Source organism: Athene noctua, chromosome 17, assembly GCF_965140245.1.
Source record: "Athene noctua chromosome 17, bAthNoc1.hap1.1, whole genome shotgun sequence".
NCBI lineage: Eukaryota > Metazoa > Chordata > Aves > Strigiformes > Strigidae > Athene > Athene noctua.
Genome location: NC_134053.1, coordinates 8,815,802 through 8,831,503, shown reverse-complemented (window position 1 = coordinate 8,831,503; position 15,702 = coordinate 8,815,802). Strand labels below are relative to the sequence as shown.

The 15,702-nt window shown below is 40.3% G+C and overlaps 1 protein-coding gene across 3 annotated transcripts in view; it reads left to right on the top strand.

The window, feature by feature from the left end:
- Positions 1–8,634, top strand: part of ZDHHC8 (zDHHC palmitoyltransferase 8) — a 121,430-nt gene extending 112,796 nt beyond the window's left edge. For 2 of the 3 annotated variants that reach the window (XM_074921159.1, XM_074921160.1), the window contains one exon: positions 2,273–8,634. In XM_074921159.1, the coding sequence (XP_074777260.1) occupies positions 2,273–2,444 (172 nt within the window). In that variant the 3' untranslated portion in view covers positions 2,445–8,634. Of the gene's footprint in view, positions 1–1,510; positions 1,537–2,272 lie in introns of all 3 variants that reach the window. The other variant, XM_074921161.1, reaches the window with a different exon arrangement.
- The last annotated feature ends 7,068 nt before the right edge of the window (positions 8,635–15,702 follow it).

Sequence of the window (15,702 nt, the reverse complement as noted above, 5' to 3'; positions counted from 1 at the left end):
GCTCTTACACTGTCCTTGCTTAAAATGTAGAGCCTGTAAATTCACTTCAGTTCAGCTCTTTGAAGTAATGAAAAATACAGTGTCTGACAAAAGTGGTCTAACTATTAAAATAGCTGCAGATCCTATCAGATGTTAAAGAAAGTTGCAGACATATGATACCATTGCAGAAGATCTTTTTTACTGAAGTTCCTAAAATCAAGTCAAGTACCTAGATTAATAAATAAATAGCATAATGAACTTGAAGTTTTTTACCTAGTGAAATAAACCTCCCACAGGTACTCTGTGCTCTGTAAACCTAGCACGTTTTCTGTCAGTAACACCACAAATTATTTTCCTTTCTCCCCTTTCCCCTAACACTTCCCTGCTCCTTTCTGCTTGTTTCAGAAAGCAGATTGTGTTCTTCAGGAGAATTTCAGCACTAAATTAGGGCATTTATAGTACTTCGGTGAGGCAACTGTAGAATTTGGTCCCTGCATATTTCGGCTGTTTGGAGACACAGCAGCGTTTTACAAAACCACACAATATTTTTTTTTAATATTTATGTATATGTGTTTTGCTGGTTCAGATACCCACAACTCCATTCTGGAGTTCGAACACTATGTAGTAGAATGTAGTAGAAGCCGGGCTGGTGTGAGCTGATGGACATGCTGCTCCAGCCCCAGGGTACAGCTGTGAGACCAGGTTGCCACAGAAAAAGTGCTTTTCGTTTTGGAGCTATTCTGAGCCTATCAAGAGCTATGTCTGGGGTAGTTCGTTTTAGTTTGCAGACACATAGAAGACAGAATCACAGGATGGTTTGGGCTGGAAGGGATCTTAAAGATCACCTAGTTCCAACCCCCTGCCCTGGGCAGGGACACCTTCCACTAGCCCAGGTTGCCCAAAGCCCCGTCCAGCCTGGCCTGGAACACTGCCAGGGAGGGGGCAGCCACAGCTGCTCTGGGCAACCTGTGCCAGGGCCTCACCACCCTCACAGGGAAGAATTTCTTCCTTAGATCTAACCTAAATCTCCCATCTTCCAGTTTAAAACCATTACCCCATGTCCTCTCCCTACACCCCCTGATCAAGAGTCCCTCCCCCCTTTCCTGTAGCCCCTTTAAGTACTGTGAGGCCGCTCTAAGGTCTCCCCAGAGCCTTCTCCAGCTGAACCCCCCAACTCTCTCAGCCTGTCCTCACAGGGGAGGTGCTCCAGCCCTCCAAGCATCTTCGTGGCCTCCTCTGGACCCGCTTGAGTAGGTCCGTGTCCCTCTGATGTTGGGGGCCCCAGAGCTGGACACAGGACTGCAGGGGGGGGGTCTCACGAGAGCGGAGTAGAGGGGGAGAATCCCCTCCCTTGACCTGCTACATGTAAAGAAAGAAATTGCCTTTTAAATACAGTTGATCCATCAAATCTTCTGGTCTCCAGAAAGTCAGGGTAGTCTAAAATAGCTCAGGCTGCCTCTGTTTGCAGGCAGACAGAAAGTGTTCCCTAGTGAAAGGCATGTCACTGCTGCTGGCTTCAGACTGAGACAAGCCCAAGGAGACATCCACTGTGCAGGAGTAAACTGTGAGAATACAGCACACCCCGGTTGTGCTGGCACTCCCAGAACGTACACAAGTCCTTTGGTAGGCTTTTATCTAATTAATTTGTGAGTCTTGGGGATGAGACACATTAAGTGTTAGTGTGTAGTGGCCTAGATTTAAAAGATCTTTTGAGGAAAGCCTATTGTCCATGCTCCCTGGCAGTAGGTCATAAGAAGGGAAGTTATTTTAAAGAGTCCATCCAGAATATTGTCTTTAACTACAGGCATCCTAGAGTGCTTCCTGACTTGATTCAGTTTGTGTCTTCTGTCATAAAGAAGTCTTATGCTTCACCTCTCTTATGTCTTTCAGAGATGAACAACTGGATATTTAACTGGAAAGTGTTTTTTCTGAGTTTTTTATTTCTGGTTGTAAGACACAGTTTGGCTTAAGGTCAACAGCAGTGACAGTTAAACCCTCCTGCATCCTACAAATGCTTATGCAATTAGTTTGGTTCAGCAAAGCATTTAAGCAAGTAATTAAATGAACAGATATTACTGGGGTCTGATCCACTAACCTAATGGCCAAATGAATTCTCTCTTTTCTGTGGCTTTTCATCAAGTAGATTGGCTTCAACCAAGTTGCTCCCAGGCTTGAATATTTTTCCACACTGGGACTCAGGGTAACAGGGATGATTGTTTATCCTGAATGAAGCCATCCTGCTATCACACTTAGGTCACTAACTTTGCATCTTTTGATATTTCTTTTGATGCAGGGATGACATGCAGTTGAAGACACCTCACAGTAAAATAAATGGACAGCCAAAAGGAATATCCAGGTTGGGTTCAACATCAAGTTCCCAGGGGACACCTGTCAGCCCTGCTAGACACTCAAACGTTAAGAAGGTGTCTGGAGTTGGTGGAACAACCTATGAAATTTCAGTGTAAAATAAAATTAATTAAAAATAAAGAGCCATCCTCTCAGCCAGCCATGAAGCTAGGAGCACTGTGAAGACTCAAATAACAACAAAGAAGGAGCAGCAGCAGCTGGCCACTCTCCTTTTCTTGTTTTGGGTTTGTTCTGTTTTCATCTTTCTCTTTCGGCCAAAAACCAGCTGCAGCCTTATTCTTGAGGGAATAAAATTGTACAGTCCATCAGACTCTCCCTGAACCGACAGGCAGGAACTGGCTGTGACCTAACACAACAACTACAGAGCGGTTTTCTTTCATGCAAGAGAGCGCTAAAGCCGTTGTGCGTGTGTCTGTCCAACAAACCTGTTGTGTACCAGTTGTGCTGTGAAAAAGTACGGTCGGTCCAGGATCATGCAGTTTCTCCCATGCCCCTTCTCATTTCTTCTGGCCAACGATGTGTCCGGCAGGAGTCAGAGGCCCAACTGCTGTTTTCCTACCGATACGGAAAGCAGGTTTCCTGTGCTGGGCAGTCTGCCTCTGCGAGAACTGCTCTGCGTCCCCAAGGCATTGTAGGTTGGGTTCCTCCTCCTGAGAAGGAGCAAGGCAAGGGCACTTGGGCCATGAACACCGTGTCGTCTTTAAAAGCCTCCCTGCTCCCAGGTCCCGGATGGGAGCAGGAAAAAGGATAGCAACAGCTTCTCACTGTCTGCCATTCGCCTCCCCGTGTGTGAAATTGTGTGTGTGTGCGCGCGTGTGTTCGTCTCTCGTGGAAAAGGACTGCAACACCAGTAAGGATCTTCCACTCTGACCTCTTGCTCCCTCTGGTTTTTAAAGGCTTCTCTGACTTGGAAACAAAACCAAACATAAAAAAGGCAGTGTTTGGATGGGAACATATTTTAAACAGCTGTCAGCTGCTTTCCCTGCACCCTCCTTATTACCTGTTGGATTTAGGCAATAACATGGTTTACTGCCTTGCCCTGGTGCCGTCTGTGTAATCCTGCAGCAAGGTTATCATGATCTGTTGAATTGACAGTGTGTGTAACTGAGCCAAGCATACATCTAAAGGATATAAATTTTCAGTCTGCCTAATTACTAGCACATTCCCTCTGTTCTTCAGTACTCAGACAAAGGATTTTCCATTTGGGTTTTTTTCCCCTGGGGAACAACTTTTTAAAATAATGTCAATCAAATCTATTTAACATTCTGAGGTTTCCTTTTCCTGTCTCCAGAAAACTGCATCTACTCTGTTGGATTTAAAGACAACTTTACTATAAAAAACAAGAAAGGGGTGCATTACTTTTGTCAAAATATGAGGACTCTGGCAAAGCTAATTTTGGGACAAATTGAAATTTTTTAATTTTCTCCATTCCTTACTTCCTTTGCTTTCCCATTCAGTTACCACCTCAGAAGTCGAAAGTACTGAGATCTGGACCAATGCTGACTGGCCAGATCATGTGTGCAATTAAGAATATCCTGAGCGACTGTTGCCAAAGTCACTAAAAATGATTATCACTGAGCCAGTCAGCATATGAAACCTCGACTTCCCACCTGGTTCTCCTTAATAGTTTTGACTAGAGAGCTAAATTAATAATTTTTCAAGATATTTGTTTCAAGGGATTGAATCCTTTCCAGTCCTTGACTATAATGGACAGCTCTCTAGGTATTTGGTAGCAATTCAGAATGTGCTGATGACATCTTATTTGTTTTCATGTATGTTGAGATTAATTATTCCAGAAGGCAAATATTGACCTCCATTTTGCCTGGTTAAAATTTATCTTTTGATTTGATAAATCTTGACATCTGCTGCAATACATGCTTATTATGTCCCTTGTATATCAAATACTTCTTTGGAGAGGAAAGTTGAAGAGAAGAAAGTTAATAATCTCTCTGTGTAATGCTCTATGTTGCTTGAAGTTAGATACCTGGAAAACAATGCATCTGTGGTATAGGCCAAAGTTTTGAGGGAGCTAGAAATCAGTGTGCATTTTATTGCCTTGGTGATATTTTAAATGCCTAGTGTAGGGACATTGCAGAGCAGAGAAGCAATAGTCTTTCTATGCAGATTTGCTCACTGGTATGTAGAATATTGTCTTTAGTTGGAGGCACCACAGTACCAGAAAGATGCTGGCAAACTGGACCAGGTAGAGGTGGAGCAATATATATTAAAAGACTGGATGGGCTTGCTGATGAGAAGATTTAAGGGCTAAAAACATGTCACTAAACTAAGCAATGAAGTGGAAATGGAATATCATAATTTTACAAATACTTTAGTTCAAAGATGTAAAACCAAAGGTAAATCAAAGGGTTGTTACTGGTAACCAGTGGTCTACATTTAGAAGGGGGCAGAAAAGATGGAGGGGAAGGGGCAGTGGAATAGTCTTCCAAGGCAGAGTATTGGAGACTAACTATATAGGACAGTCAAACTATATTTGGACAAGTCATTAAAAATATTTCTGTGAGAGGTGAGCCTGCAGGGGCAAGGGGCTAGACCAGATGGCCTTATAGACTTCTTCCATCTTTAACTGTTATTAATCTGCAACTCTACCGTGATGTTAACTCCTCAGGAAGCTGCAGTACTTCCTTAAGGACTGGAATTCACTCTGGTGCATAGAGTATCACAAGACTTACTTGTTTTTAAAGTATCATGTATGCCATATGTAAGCCCTGAAAGAGAGGGCATGTGTGACACAATGAATTTGGGCTAGGGAGCTAAACAAGGGCACATTTTACCATGTATCTTTGAATACGTACATGAAATTCATGCAAGCAAGGCTGAAAATTTGCACCAGTGTAATATTTGAGATTTGCATCCCAGTGATGCTCCATTTTGATCGTTCTTTCTCCGGCATTTATAAACAAAAAAGCTACTGAGGAACTTGGAGGGCCAAAGAGCCTTTGAAGTTAACTACATTAGTTCTTGAGAGAATTTCTCAGTAAGACTAAACACAGTATTGTGTGTATAAAGCACTAATATCCAGGGTTATTTTGACATATTTCACAAGGGGTAAGGGAGGAAAGAGTGAATGCACTGTGTCATTACAGGTTCAGATGTAAGGATTATATATTTTGTGAGTAGTTTTGCCCACCACTGAGAGACATTCGACTTTTTAATAGGTTTACAATGGTACCAAAGTATTTTTTTTTTCCCTTTTGAGGTTTGCATATAATTCAGTGCACATAGCCTGGAGTAAATTATTCAAATCTTCTGAAAGAATAATCTAAACAGAACAGTTAACAGAAGATTGCATGCAGCAAATCCAGCCTCATTTCCATCCCAGGCACTGAACCTGCAGCTATTTTCTCATAAATGTAAGTGTCTGTTTCCATAGCTCCTGTTGTGGGACTGGGGACATATTTATTAAGTCTAATTTTGGAGCAGAATCCAGCTGATGTTAAAAGTATAGTTCTTCAAGCAGTTTACAGATTAGCAGTAAGGTTCTTCTGCCCAAATGGTCTTAGTTTTTACAGACACTTCAGGCCAAATCTTCAGCTGGTGTAAATTGGTGTGGCTCCATCCAAGCTCATCTGAGTGATGCTAATTTACAGTGGGTGGGGATCAACCATGAAAATCCAGCACAAGTTAACACATCTTGTAAAGTACCTTCTTTATTTTTGTCATGTTTATTTCATGTTTCAGAAGTCTTAAATCTTTTCAACATGTTTTTATTTTTAGCTGTGGATTGTATTACTTATTTAAAAAACAGCAATAGTTTTTGTTTAGTTCGTGCATCAGTTTTCATTGCATATTGCATTTTATTAGCCATTTGTTCCCTGTTCATACACTCCCATTTAGCCTCCAGGTTTTCATCGTAGTACAATCTGCCTTGAAAAGTTGGATCTCTGTATCTTTAATTGTGTAATATATTGAGTATTATGAAATTAAATGTACCTTACTACATGGGTGGGAGAGAGAGGAAATATTTTTACTTGAAGCCTTAATATTTTCTTTTTTTACTACTTTATTTGTTGACCTCATAGGAAAGTCTGAATAGCAAAGACTTTGAAACTCTGGGCCAAATACTGCACTGATATACAACCAGCATTTGGCCCCCTATCTCAAAACTGGATGCAGACATAACCTGAAGTGAACAAGGGAAGAAGCCTCAGGGTGGCATATTCTCCTGAAGATCATTAATACAGTCTCAAAACGTGTCTGTAAGCAAGTACATTAAAGAAGTCTTCAAGTCTTGAATTTTTAAGAAGGGTGATAAGCAGGAACTGCCCTAATATCTTACATTTGCATTTTCTTTTTAAATTAAACAAAACAAATGTAACTACTTTAGTTTGGTTAAAGTCAGCTCTAAGGGTTGCACAGAGCTATGTGTTAGTAGCCCTGTGCAGCAAATGAACTCTGTTGTGTTGCTGTTCTAAATTGCTAACCAACCATAACGTTATGTCAACTTGGCCTAAGATAATCACCTCATGGGCGTTACAATGGACGTTCCTCAGATGATGCCTATTCTCCTATAAGCCTAATGTGGAAATTGCAATGTGGTTTTCTTTGGACTGTATCTGTGGTCCAGACTAGAGATATAGAGAGATATATATATATATATATTCAATATTTTTTTGTGTGTGGGAAAGATGGGGTCAAGGTTGCTGTCGCTGACAGTCTGGAAAGTTCATGTCGAACTGTTTTTATGGTCTGTATTTCACCTGTTCTGCCACCTTGAATTGTTGGAATGTATCTGTGCAGGCTTTGTGGAGCTCTGTCTGTAACCTTTTTTGTGGCTCTCGTAATACATATATATTTTTTAAACCTTTGAGTCACTTCAGTATTTTCAAGTGTCTGGTTTTCCCCTATGAGTTATGCCTCAGATGCATTTGTTTGCTGAGATGGTTCATGGTATGCTGCCTTTTTTCACTTCCACTTGTGCAAAACGTGAACTGAAACAGCAGAACTGGAAAGGCCAGTTCCAGTGCAAAATCTGTAGGAGGCAAAGTATTAAAAATGATTGCAGGTTAAGTCGTATTTTCAAAGTGCTTATGATAGAGTAGAAAATATGCTGAGTCTTTAAAAGAGTGTCTCCTAGTTGTGACCAGCATGGATCATGCTTGTGAGGCCACAGTAAGTGAGCCATGAAACAACACTAAATGAAGTTTTCTATACTGTTTTTTATTCAAGTTGTGAGGTTAATAGGGATCCTGTGGTCTGGCACAATTGTGAATCATTGATACAGAGTAACTGTAGAAAACACGTTATATAGGTATTTGTTGGAATATTCTATCCAGGGTATCTGGATTTATACATCCCAGATGTGTAAAATTTTTAATCTATCTTCATCTGTCTGTTTCTACTCTTTGAATATATGTCCGTTTGATCTGTAAGGCTGGCTCATAACACACACAGTTGCCAAGCCCTCTTAACAGCAGCTGCTGCAGGATTTCTGATGCTGTAATTTGCATATATAGGCTAATTACATTAAGCAAGGATCCATTCAAGCATGTTCATTATAAATGCCAGTCATATTTGTGTGCTGTTGTGCCTTCACATGGCAGAGATTACTTTCTATATAAAATGGCCAAAAATATAATCACGAGCCTCCATTGATGTTGGCTACATCAAAGAGAATTATATAAGCTCATGATCTGTTTTAGTATATTTTATTTAAAGACATCTCAGCTTACCGCGATCTTGGCTTTATTCTCTGTAAGTAATGGATAAAATATCCAAGTTTGCTACATTCATTTCTCCATTATTGTTATTTTTTCTTCTGCAGGACAAGTTTCAGTTCACATTTTGGAACATAATAAGAGAGACAAAGGAAACTATTTGTACAGGTGAATCTATTAAGAGAGGAGCAGTTATATAATAAATAGATTAGAATTACTGTCAAAATAGGTTTTGTTCATCTTGTCACAATAACTTGAATTTTAAAGTAAGGGTTATTTCACAGCTGATATCTCTGTAACCCTGAAACATTTTAAAAATGTCTTGGTTAGACATGTCAGATTATATGAAGAAATATGATCTACTTCTACAGATTAAAAACAATTCTAGAGAACTGATGGTACATTTTACAGTGCCTTATATATATGTGTATATATATATGTATATATAATGCCTATATGTATATAATGTATACATAACTGTGTACATATATTCAAGTAAAACTAGTTACAGGTGTCCCTATCTGATGTATTTTAAATGGAACTGATCTGTGTTGATAGAAAAAAAAAATGGTTGTATCAGCAGCAAAATACAAAACCAAAAACACTTACTAAAATGTAAGCAAATAAAATAGACTGGAAACAGTGTTTCTGCCAGTGGTTATGTTCCAGGCCATGGAAGACTGGTAGGTAGACCCACCATTTAAAGGGATGTTCAGAGAGAAAGGAAAGCAGTGATGAAAGCTTGAGGAAAGTGGAGAATATGTAAGAGCATGAGGGATGCCTGAGAGCACCCCAGTCCTCAGACTTTTAAAGGAGAGGTGCAGGAGGAGGGGACAGGCTGTCTTTCAGGGGAAGCTTAGACCCTAGATGAACTGTCATAAATCTCAAACAAGGAGCCTCGAAAAAACTGGCTCTTGGCCATGACAACAGTCCTTCAGCCCCACTGTCACTGGCAGTATTTCACCAATTCTTTCAAACAGGCAAACTGATTCCTTCCCCCCAAGTGTTTTTTTGTCTGCCAACAGTAGTCATAACTCTAACTAGATACGGAGGAGGGACTTGGGCAAAGCTTCACTCAGTGGATCTTACCTAGAGAGAGAGAAGTGGCTTCTGTGGAAAAGATTCCCATCTCCTACTGTAAGGAAGATTATTCATGTTTCCTTTCCCTTACAAATTTTTTCATGCCGTGTTGCCATCCTATTCACCTTTAACACATGCATTCCTTGTGTGGATTTTTCATGCAGTAATTTTGCCATTTATTTGGGAGGAATATAAAATACTGACATAACTTGTCCATATGGTATTAGATCTACAGCATGTCTGGCCTGAGATGGACAGCATACGAGGCTGTGTGAGCACTGTGGGCAGTGCTGAGGTTTACCAATGTTTCTGTCTATCCACTCCTCATTAATCAAAGTCTGCATTTGTGGGCATAGGCCAGTTTGATCAGACTATATGGCAGAAATGCACTACGTAACTTATGCAGCAGATTCTGCGAGTTCATGAGCTTTTCTAGGAGTTTAGTTGCATTTTAGAATAATAGGGGTATCATAGGTTAAGTCTTGTTTTTAAAAAAATATCCCCTTTGTGAAATAAAACAATTTTACAAATACAAGTAATTCAGAAACCTTCCTTTCAACAGACTTTGTGAAGTATCTATCTGCTACATAAAAAACATGAGGGCCATATACTACTCCTAAAGTTTATTTCACACCTTTAAACTGCTAGCCTCCATGTGTGGAGGCTATTTCTTCAATATGGGGTAAGAACAGGATCTTCAAGGATGTATTTGAGCATTGTCTGTGTGTGTGAAACCCTCCCACTGAACTTGGTCATAACGGAAAGAAATGATGGGGAGGATATGTCTGATGAGCTGGAGAAAGGGCAGTGCCTTTAAGGGAAAAAGTAGCCTTCCATACAAGTGAATGGGGCCTCGTTGTACTCCACTGAGAATAGCACCCACAGGAAATAGCTCACTGCTGTCGGTCATTGACATTAGGACTTCTTCAAGCCTCTAACTTGGAGCAAATCAAATACTTGTCATCTTTTTTCCCACAACAGGGGACAAAGGGGAAAGTGGAATTCCATAAACACATCCCATTTTTGGGCCAACTCTTTATTTTTAGTGGTGCTTCTGTCCCTGCTACAGAGAACTTGGATAAATAGTCTTCATGTAGGTCTTTTTGAGTGGCAGGCAGCACAGGGGTATTGGGCTTTACTAGTGAAGCAACGACATGGTGCTCTTCTGCCTTCTGGCTTGTCCTTCCAGGCGGGTGCAGGTAAGTGCCTCCGGGGCAGTGGTTTCTTTCTGCTTTCACTGCTTCCGTGGATATGTGGTGGGTGGCTCCAGTGTGTGCCAGTTGCAAAGCACACCTCTCTGCCATGGACCATATGTTGTTGAAAGCCTCTTTCAGTTATGTAGGTGCAGAGCACATGGGGAATCTTTGGATCAAAGATGACATTGGAAGCTCATAAAATGGCATTATAATGTGATTTTAGTCCTGGGCACAGGTGGTTTAGTGGAATACAGCTTTACTGTCAGCTTTTTCTCTTGTACAGTCATTTGAACAGATGGTGAAAGGGTTTTGTTGTTCAGGGGTTTTTTTATGAATACAAACCAATGCTACTTTTTCTTAGGAAAAACTCACCTTGTAGAAACTGCAGTGTCTGAGTAAATTTAGTGAGTAACAGCATGATCCTCTTTCTGCAGCCTAACTATTATGAATCCATCTGCCCTTGGGATCAGCCCTTATTGTCTCATTGACAGATGTCTAAAATATCAGACTTTAAACCAGAGAAGTTACTAAGTAGTTATAAATAGTTGGCACTTGGTTATGACTAATTTTTCAGACATACTATGACATAATGCAGACAAACTTCTCTGTTGTTGGCCACGATCTTCCATATCAAAAGGCACGTGCTTTGCACTGCTGTCTTGGCAGTTTCCAGTGTTAAGCTGCGATTGGCAATAAGATGTACCAGTTAGATGTTCAGCTGGAAATGTGGCCTGCGCTTACGGTGCAGGAAGGGGCTTCAGGCATTCTGGCACCAGTTCCTGCCTCCACTACAAATTACCGCTGACTTGTACATCTTTCCGTGCCTCTTTCCTCCATGTCAGATGGGGTTGCGACTTCCTGACCTCACAAATGTGATGTGTTTGTGAGAGGCTCAAACCCTATCATTCTGTCATCAGCTGTGTAGCTCGAGCCAAGCAGATGCATCCCATAGGTATCCAGGAGCAGCAGGGCAGATTCGGGGCATATTTAACCTCAAATGAAAGCATCACTCTGGGTCATGCTCCTGGGGAGGAAACATTTTGGTGTTTGTGTGATGGGTGTTGCTGACAGTAGTCTTGGTCTTTCACACTGACTTTGGAAAGCTTAGTAAATACATGAAAGACATTTCTGCCCAGATCCTTCCCTTGACCTCCTGCATATTTTCTTACCATCCAAACGCTCTGCTTAATACCCACACAGCACAAACCTCATTCCAAGAGACCATATGCTCCATTGCCTTAAGCAATTCTGCTCTTCCCTGCCTGTTTATTGGAATAGTTGTACATATATATAATAATAACAACTAAGATTACTGAGCAGAAAAACAGTAAAAGAAATAGCTATAGGTTGGGAATGACCTCAGAAAGGGGGGAGACTGCAGTGTGCTTTTGTGGCACAGAACACAGTGAGAGCTGAGTTTTGCAGCCATTGACATGTGGGCTGCTGAGGAAATACAGCCTTTTACATTTTTTCTTGAGAGCAAGGACTAAGCTGCTATGTTGCTGTGAGAAAACTGTTACTAATTCCTGTCTTTTTTGTGTCTGTTTTAATGTTGTACACAAATACATATCTATTTATCTACAGTACTATATTCATAGCACATGAAGATTATCAAAGAAGGAATAATGTTGCCTAATAGTGCACAAAATTATTCTTTTTCTAATATGGTCTTTTACTCGATACTCCCTTTCTAATAAAGAGTCTGAAAAGAGTTAGAAATTATTAATCACTGGGATTTTGAATGTGGGAAAGCACATCCTCCTTTAAGGGATAGAAAGATTAGGTGTGTGCATGTGTAAACAGAAGTTGCATGAGTTTTACTGTAAAGGCAAAATAAATATATTTATTTCCACTTATGCTGAAGCACAGAATAGCTACATTTTTCAAAACCTGTAAAACCTTCATAAGAAAATATACCGTAGTAATTTACTGTATTTCTGCCTCATTTTCACAGAATATAATTCTTTACGAGTAATTTAATTTCTTTTTAAAAATATTTTTTTTCTTGAATTATATCTACACAAATTCTAGAGATATCTATACAGACTCTCTTCATATATATCTAAAGCCCTGGATGCTGCAAAATTGCATTTCAGCACTGTGTCATAAATGATGGAGTAGTCTTTTTTGGGTACAAAAGACTTGTGCTATCCTTGGTTTGTTGGTTTGTTTGGGGTTTTTTTATAGATATACAGAGATTGATCACCAGAAGGAATCTGAGCATCCTGCTGTTGGATGGAGTCATTACACAACCCCTGCACCCAGAAATGCTTTGCCTGCCTGAAGCAGAGAGCGGTGAAGTGTCTTTCTAGGTACAGTGTGTCTGTGCTCCCTCCTAGCTCAAACACTGGGCAGTTTTAAGCAGTGAGCTCTTCTGGGGTCTTTCTCTTTGGCAGTCAGGATGTGTTACCTGCCACCCAGTGCAGGTGAGGCACAGACCTGGGAAATGGTGACACAGTTTGTGTTTACAGCTCTGTCACTGGCATACTCTGTGACCTTGGGAAAGTCACATCACACTTGGCAGCTGTTATTCCAGTATGACACAGAAGTTGAGATCCTCTGGATTTAAACTGCTAAGGGACAGATCTGAAATCTGTTGGCAATAGGGCATTGTTTGGTACAGGCTATATGATGACCACATGGACACTTTGCCTTGTGACAGAGGTGTGGGACTTCAGAGGGCAGTCTTACAGTCCCTAGCTCAGGTCAAAGAGAAAGCAGAAGTAATGAAAAAGAGAAAAGAAGTATCTTCATTTGACATGAAAGGGAATAGGCAATGTCAAAAGAGAGCAAAGGGCAGTTTCATTTATTGCTGGCCAGAAAAATTTCCCCCTGTTTCTATCACCATGAAGGATTGAATGGCTTGGTCAGGCAGCATGCTGCTAAGTACATAGAAAATCTTTTCTTCCTGCTCCAGATGGATTTCCATCATTATTTTGCAGAAAGACAGAAGGTTATAATGTAGGCAGGGCCTTGATGAGGGCAGGGGTATAAGGCAGAGTAATAACATAAATCTTCAGAGCCTTATGTAAATAAGGCTGGAGCCTGAAAGCAGGTTAGAAGTGAAGTTCCAATGGATCTCTGTCCTCACAGGACAGCCATTAGGTTCTGGGAATTCCACATTGCTCTGCACTTATCTTGGATGAACATTAGTATAAAATTTATTTTTTAATTTTAAGCAGCAACCAGTCTTTCAATGCCATGTGTCTGTCAAATGCACCGAAAAAAAACCAGAGTGAAAAACTGTAAAAGTAATTCCCCTGCCCAAATTGTTGAAGTTGGCAAGAAGAAAACATTTGTAATTTTTTTTCCAGGCAAGTCTACAGTTCAAAGTTATGTTTTATATGACATATTAAATTAATTACAAAACATAAATTCAATCTGGAGCAACTATATATAAATAAGCAATAATTGCTTATTACTCTTCATTTTGCAGATATAAAATGTTTCAGAAGATCTGAAACAGATTCCAAAAAATTGCATAAAAAGTATACTGTGTATTTCAGCTATTGCCACAGCGGTGGCTGCTGAATGTAGATTTTGCTAATACTTTAAAAAGAATTCTGCACAAATTCCTACTGATAGCAACAATTATTTTAGCTAATGAACTTGTAATTCATTTCAGCTAAGTAATTTTCATATATTCCTTCTTTCTGAAGCAAAGTCAGTGGCAAATCACACCAGGTTATAACAATAAAGTGCTAGTGGCAAATCACTTAGGACAGAAAAACAATTATCTTCAAAGAGTTTCTCTGTGGAGCATCTCCCATCAAGAACTCTCTCTTGAACCCGGTTGGTTTAAAGCTGACAAACGACATAATTAATGCCATGAGGGAAGCAAACAAGGAACGAGTATCTCTATTTTCCACAGTACAAGAAACAGCGAGCACTAAATGAAATTACCAAAAAGCGGAATGAAAACACAAGGCAGAACTTTTTCAAGAAAGCAGATTAAATTGCCACAGGGTGTTGTGAAAACTGTATCACCGGACCAAGAGAAAAGCGACAAAGGTATCCTTTGCATTAACTCTGCTACTGTTGTTAGCAATCCCCTGCATGGGGATGTGAAAGCAATGCTCTCTAGTCAGGGTTGACATTGGTTGATTTTTGCAGCCTAGTTCATTGGGTGTTCCATGAGTGCCTAACTCTATGCTCAAGAATAAATTTCATCACTTGAGTCCTACAGCTGGTGACTCTGATAACTTAAACTAATGTGGTCAGACTAGCTCAGTGCAGAGGGCTGATTCTCACCTGAGGGTCCTTAAAATTTCCCTATGATTATGGACAAATACATTAGCAAAAATTTGATTGAATGAGCTCAGTAACGTCATTTGGAAGAGAGAAAAAGCCACCATGCCATTTTGCCTTATCTATATGTATAGCAATCTCCCAAGTTAACACACACACACACACATATATATACACATTTACATATATATGTATGTGCACAGATATTTATAAAATAAACCACAGCCTTTCAATTGTGTGTGCTGTGATTCATCAGCAGCAATAGTTTTTGGCAGGGACATAATTTCAAATCTTCTGCTGGAGGATGCCTGCCAGAACATTGTTGGATAGAGATAGGATCGAGAATGTTATTTATAAAATGGGGATAATTAGGTACTATGCTTATTAGTGTTGGGAATGAGACAGAAAGACTACATGTGTGGTAATGGGTATTATAATATGAGAAGGTGCTCTCCGTGATCTTCTACTTGTTGATGGAATAAAAAAATATTCTCAGGTGAAATAACATCATTATGTGCCGCTCCCAGCTAGGAGATTCAGACTGGGAGCGTGTGTATTACGCTGTAGGACAGGTCTCAGTTATACTAATGGAAGTTTGGAATACCTCCACAGGATCCAGGTGCTGATCATTCTAACTGAGATTAGACTCTGTTTCCTCAGTCCTGAACTTTGCAATTTGTGTTCAGGCAGAAATAAACCTTGAACAGACATAGGAACTGTACGAACTCCTCTTACTTGGAAGCAATGGCTCTTGACCATGCTGTCAGGAGACAGCACTGCTAGTCTGATGCTCTGCTCATCATCTGTCAGCAGAGGCAAGGCTATTTCTGTGTCTTATCAGTCATGTAGATGTACGTTACATCCCTTTTTTCTTGAGAAATGCTGTCACTGGGACAAATTCATCTTCCCACAGGTGTTCTCCCTAGAGGTACAAACCCAGAGAACACAGTGTGAAATTCATCCACACAGGGCCGGAGAGGAGCCTGTGCTCACTCAGACTCTGTAGAGCACCCAGGACAATGCTCTCAGGCCATTTCTTACCAGTGTTTGTCACACAGTAAGTCAAGAGAATAGCAATTAATATTAAAGAATTCTTAGCTCCTGGCGTTATACCAAGCTTACTAGACAGTGTGACTTACGTGTAGTAAGACACTTAA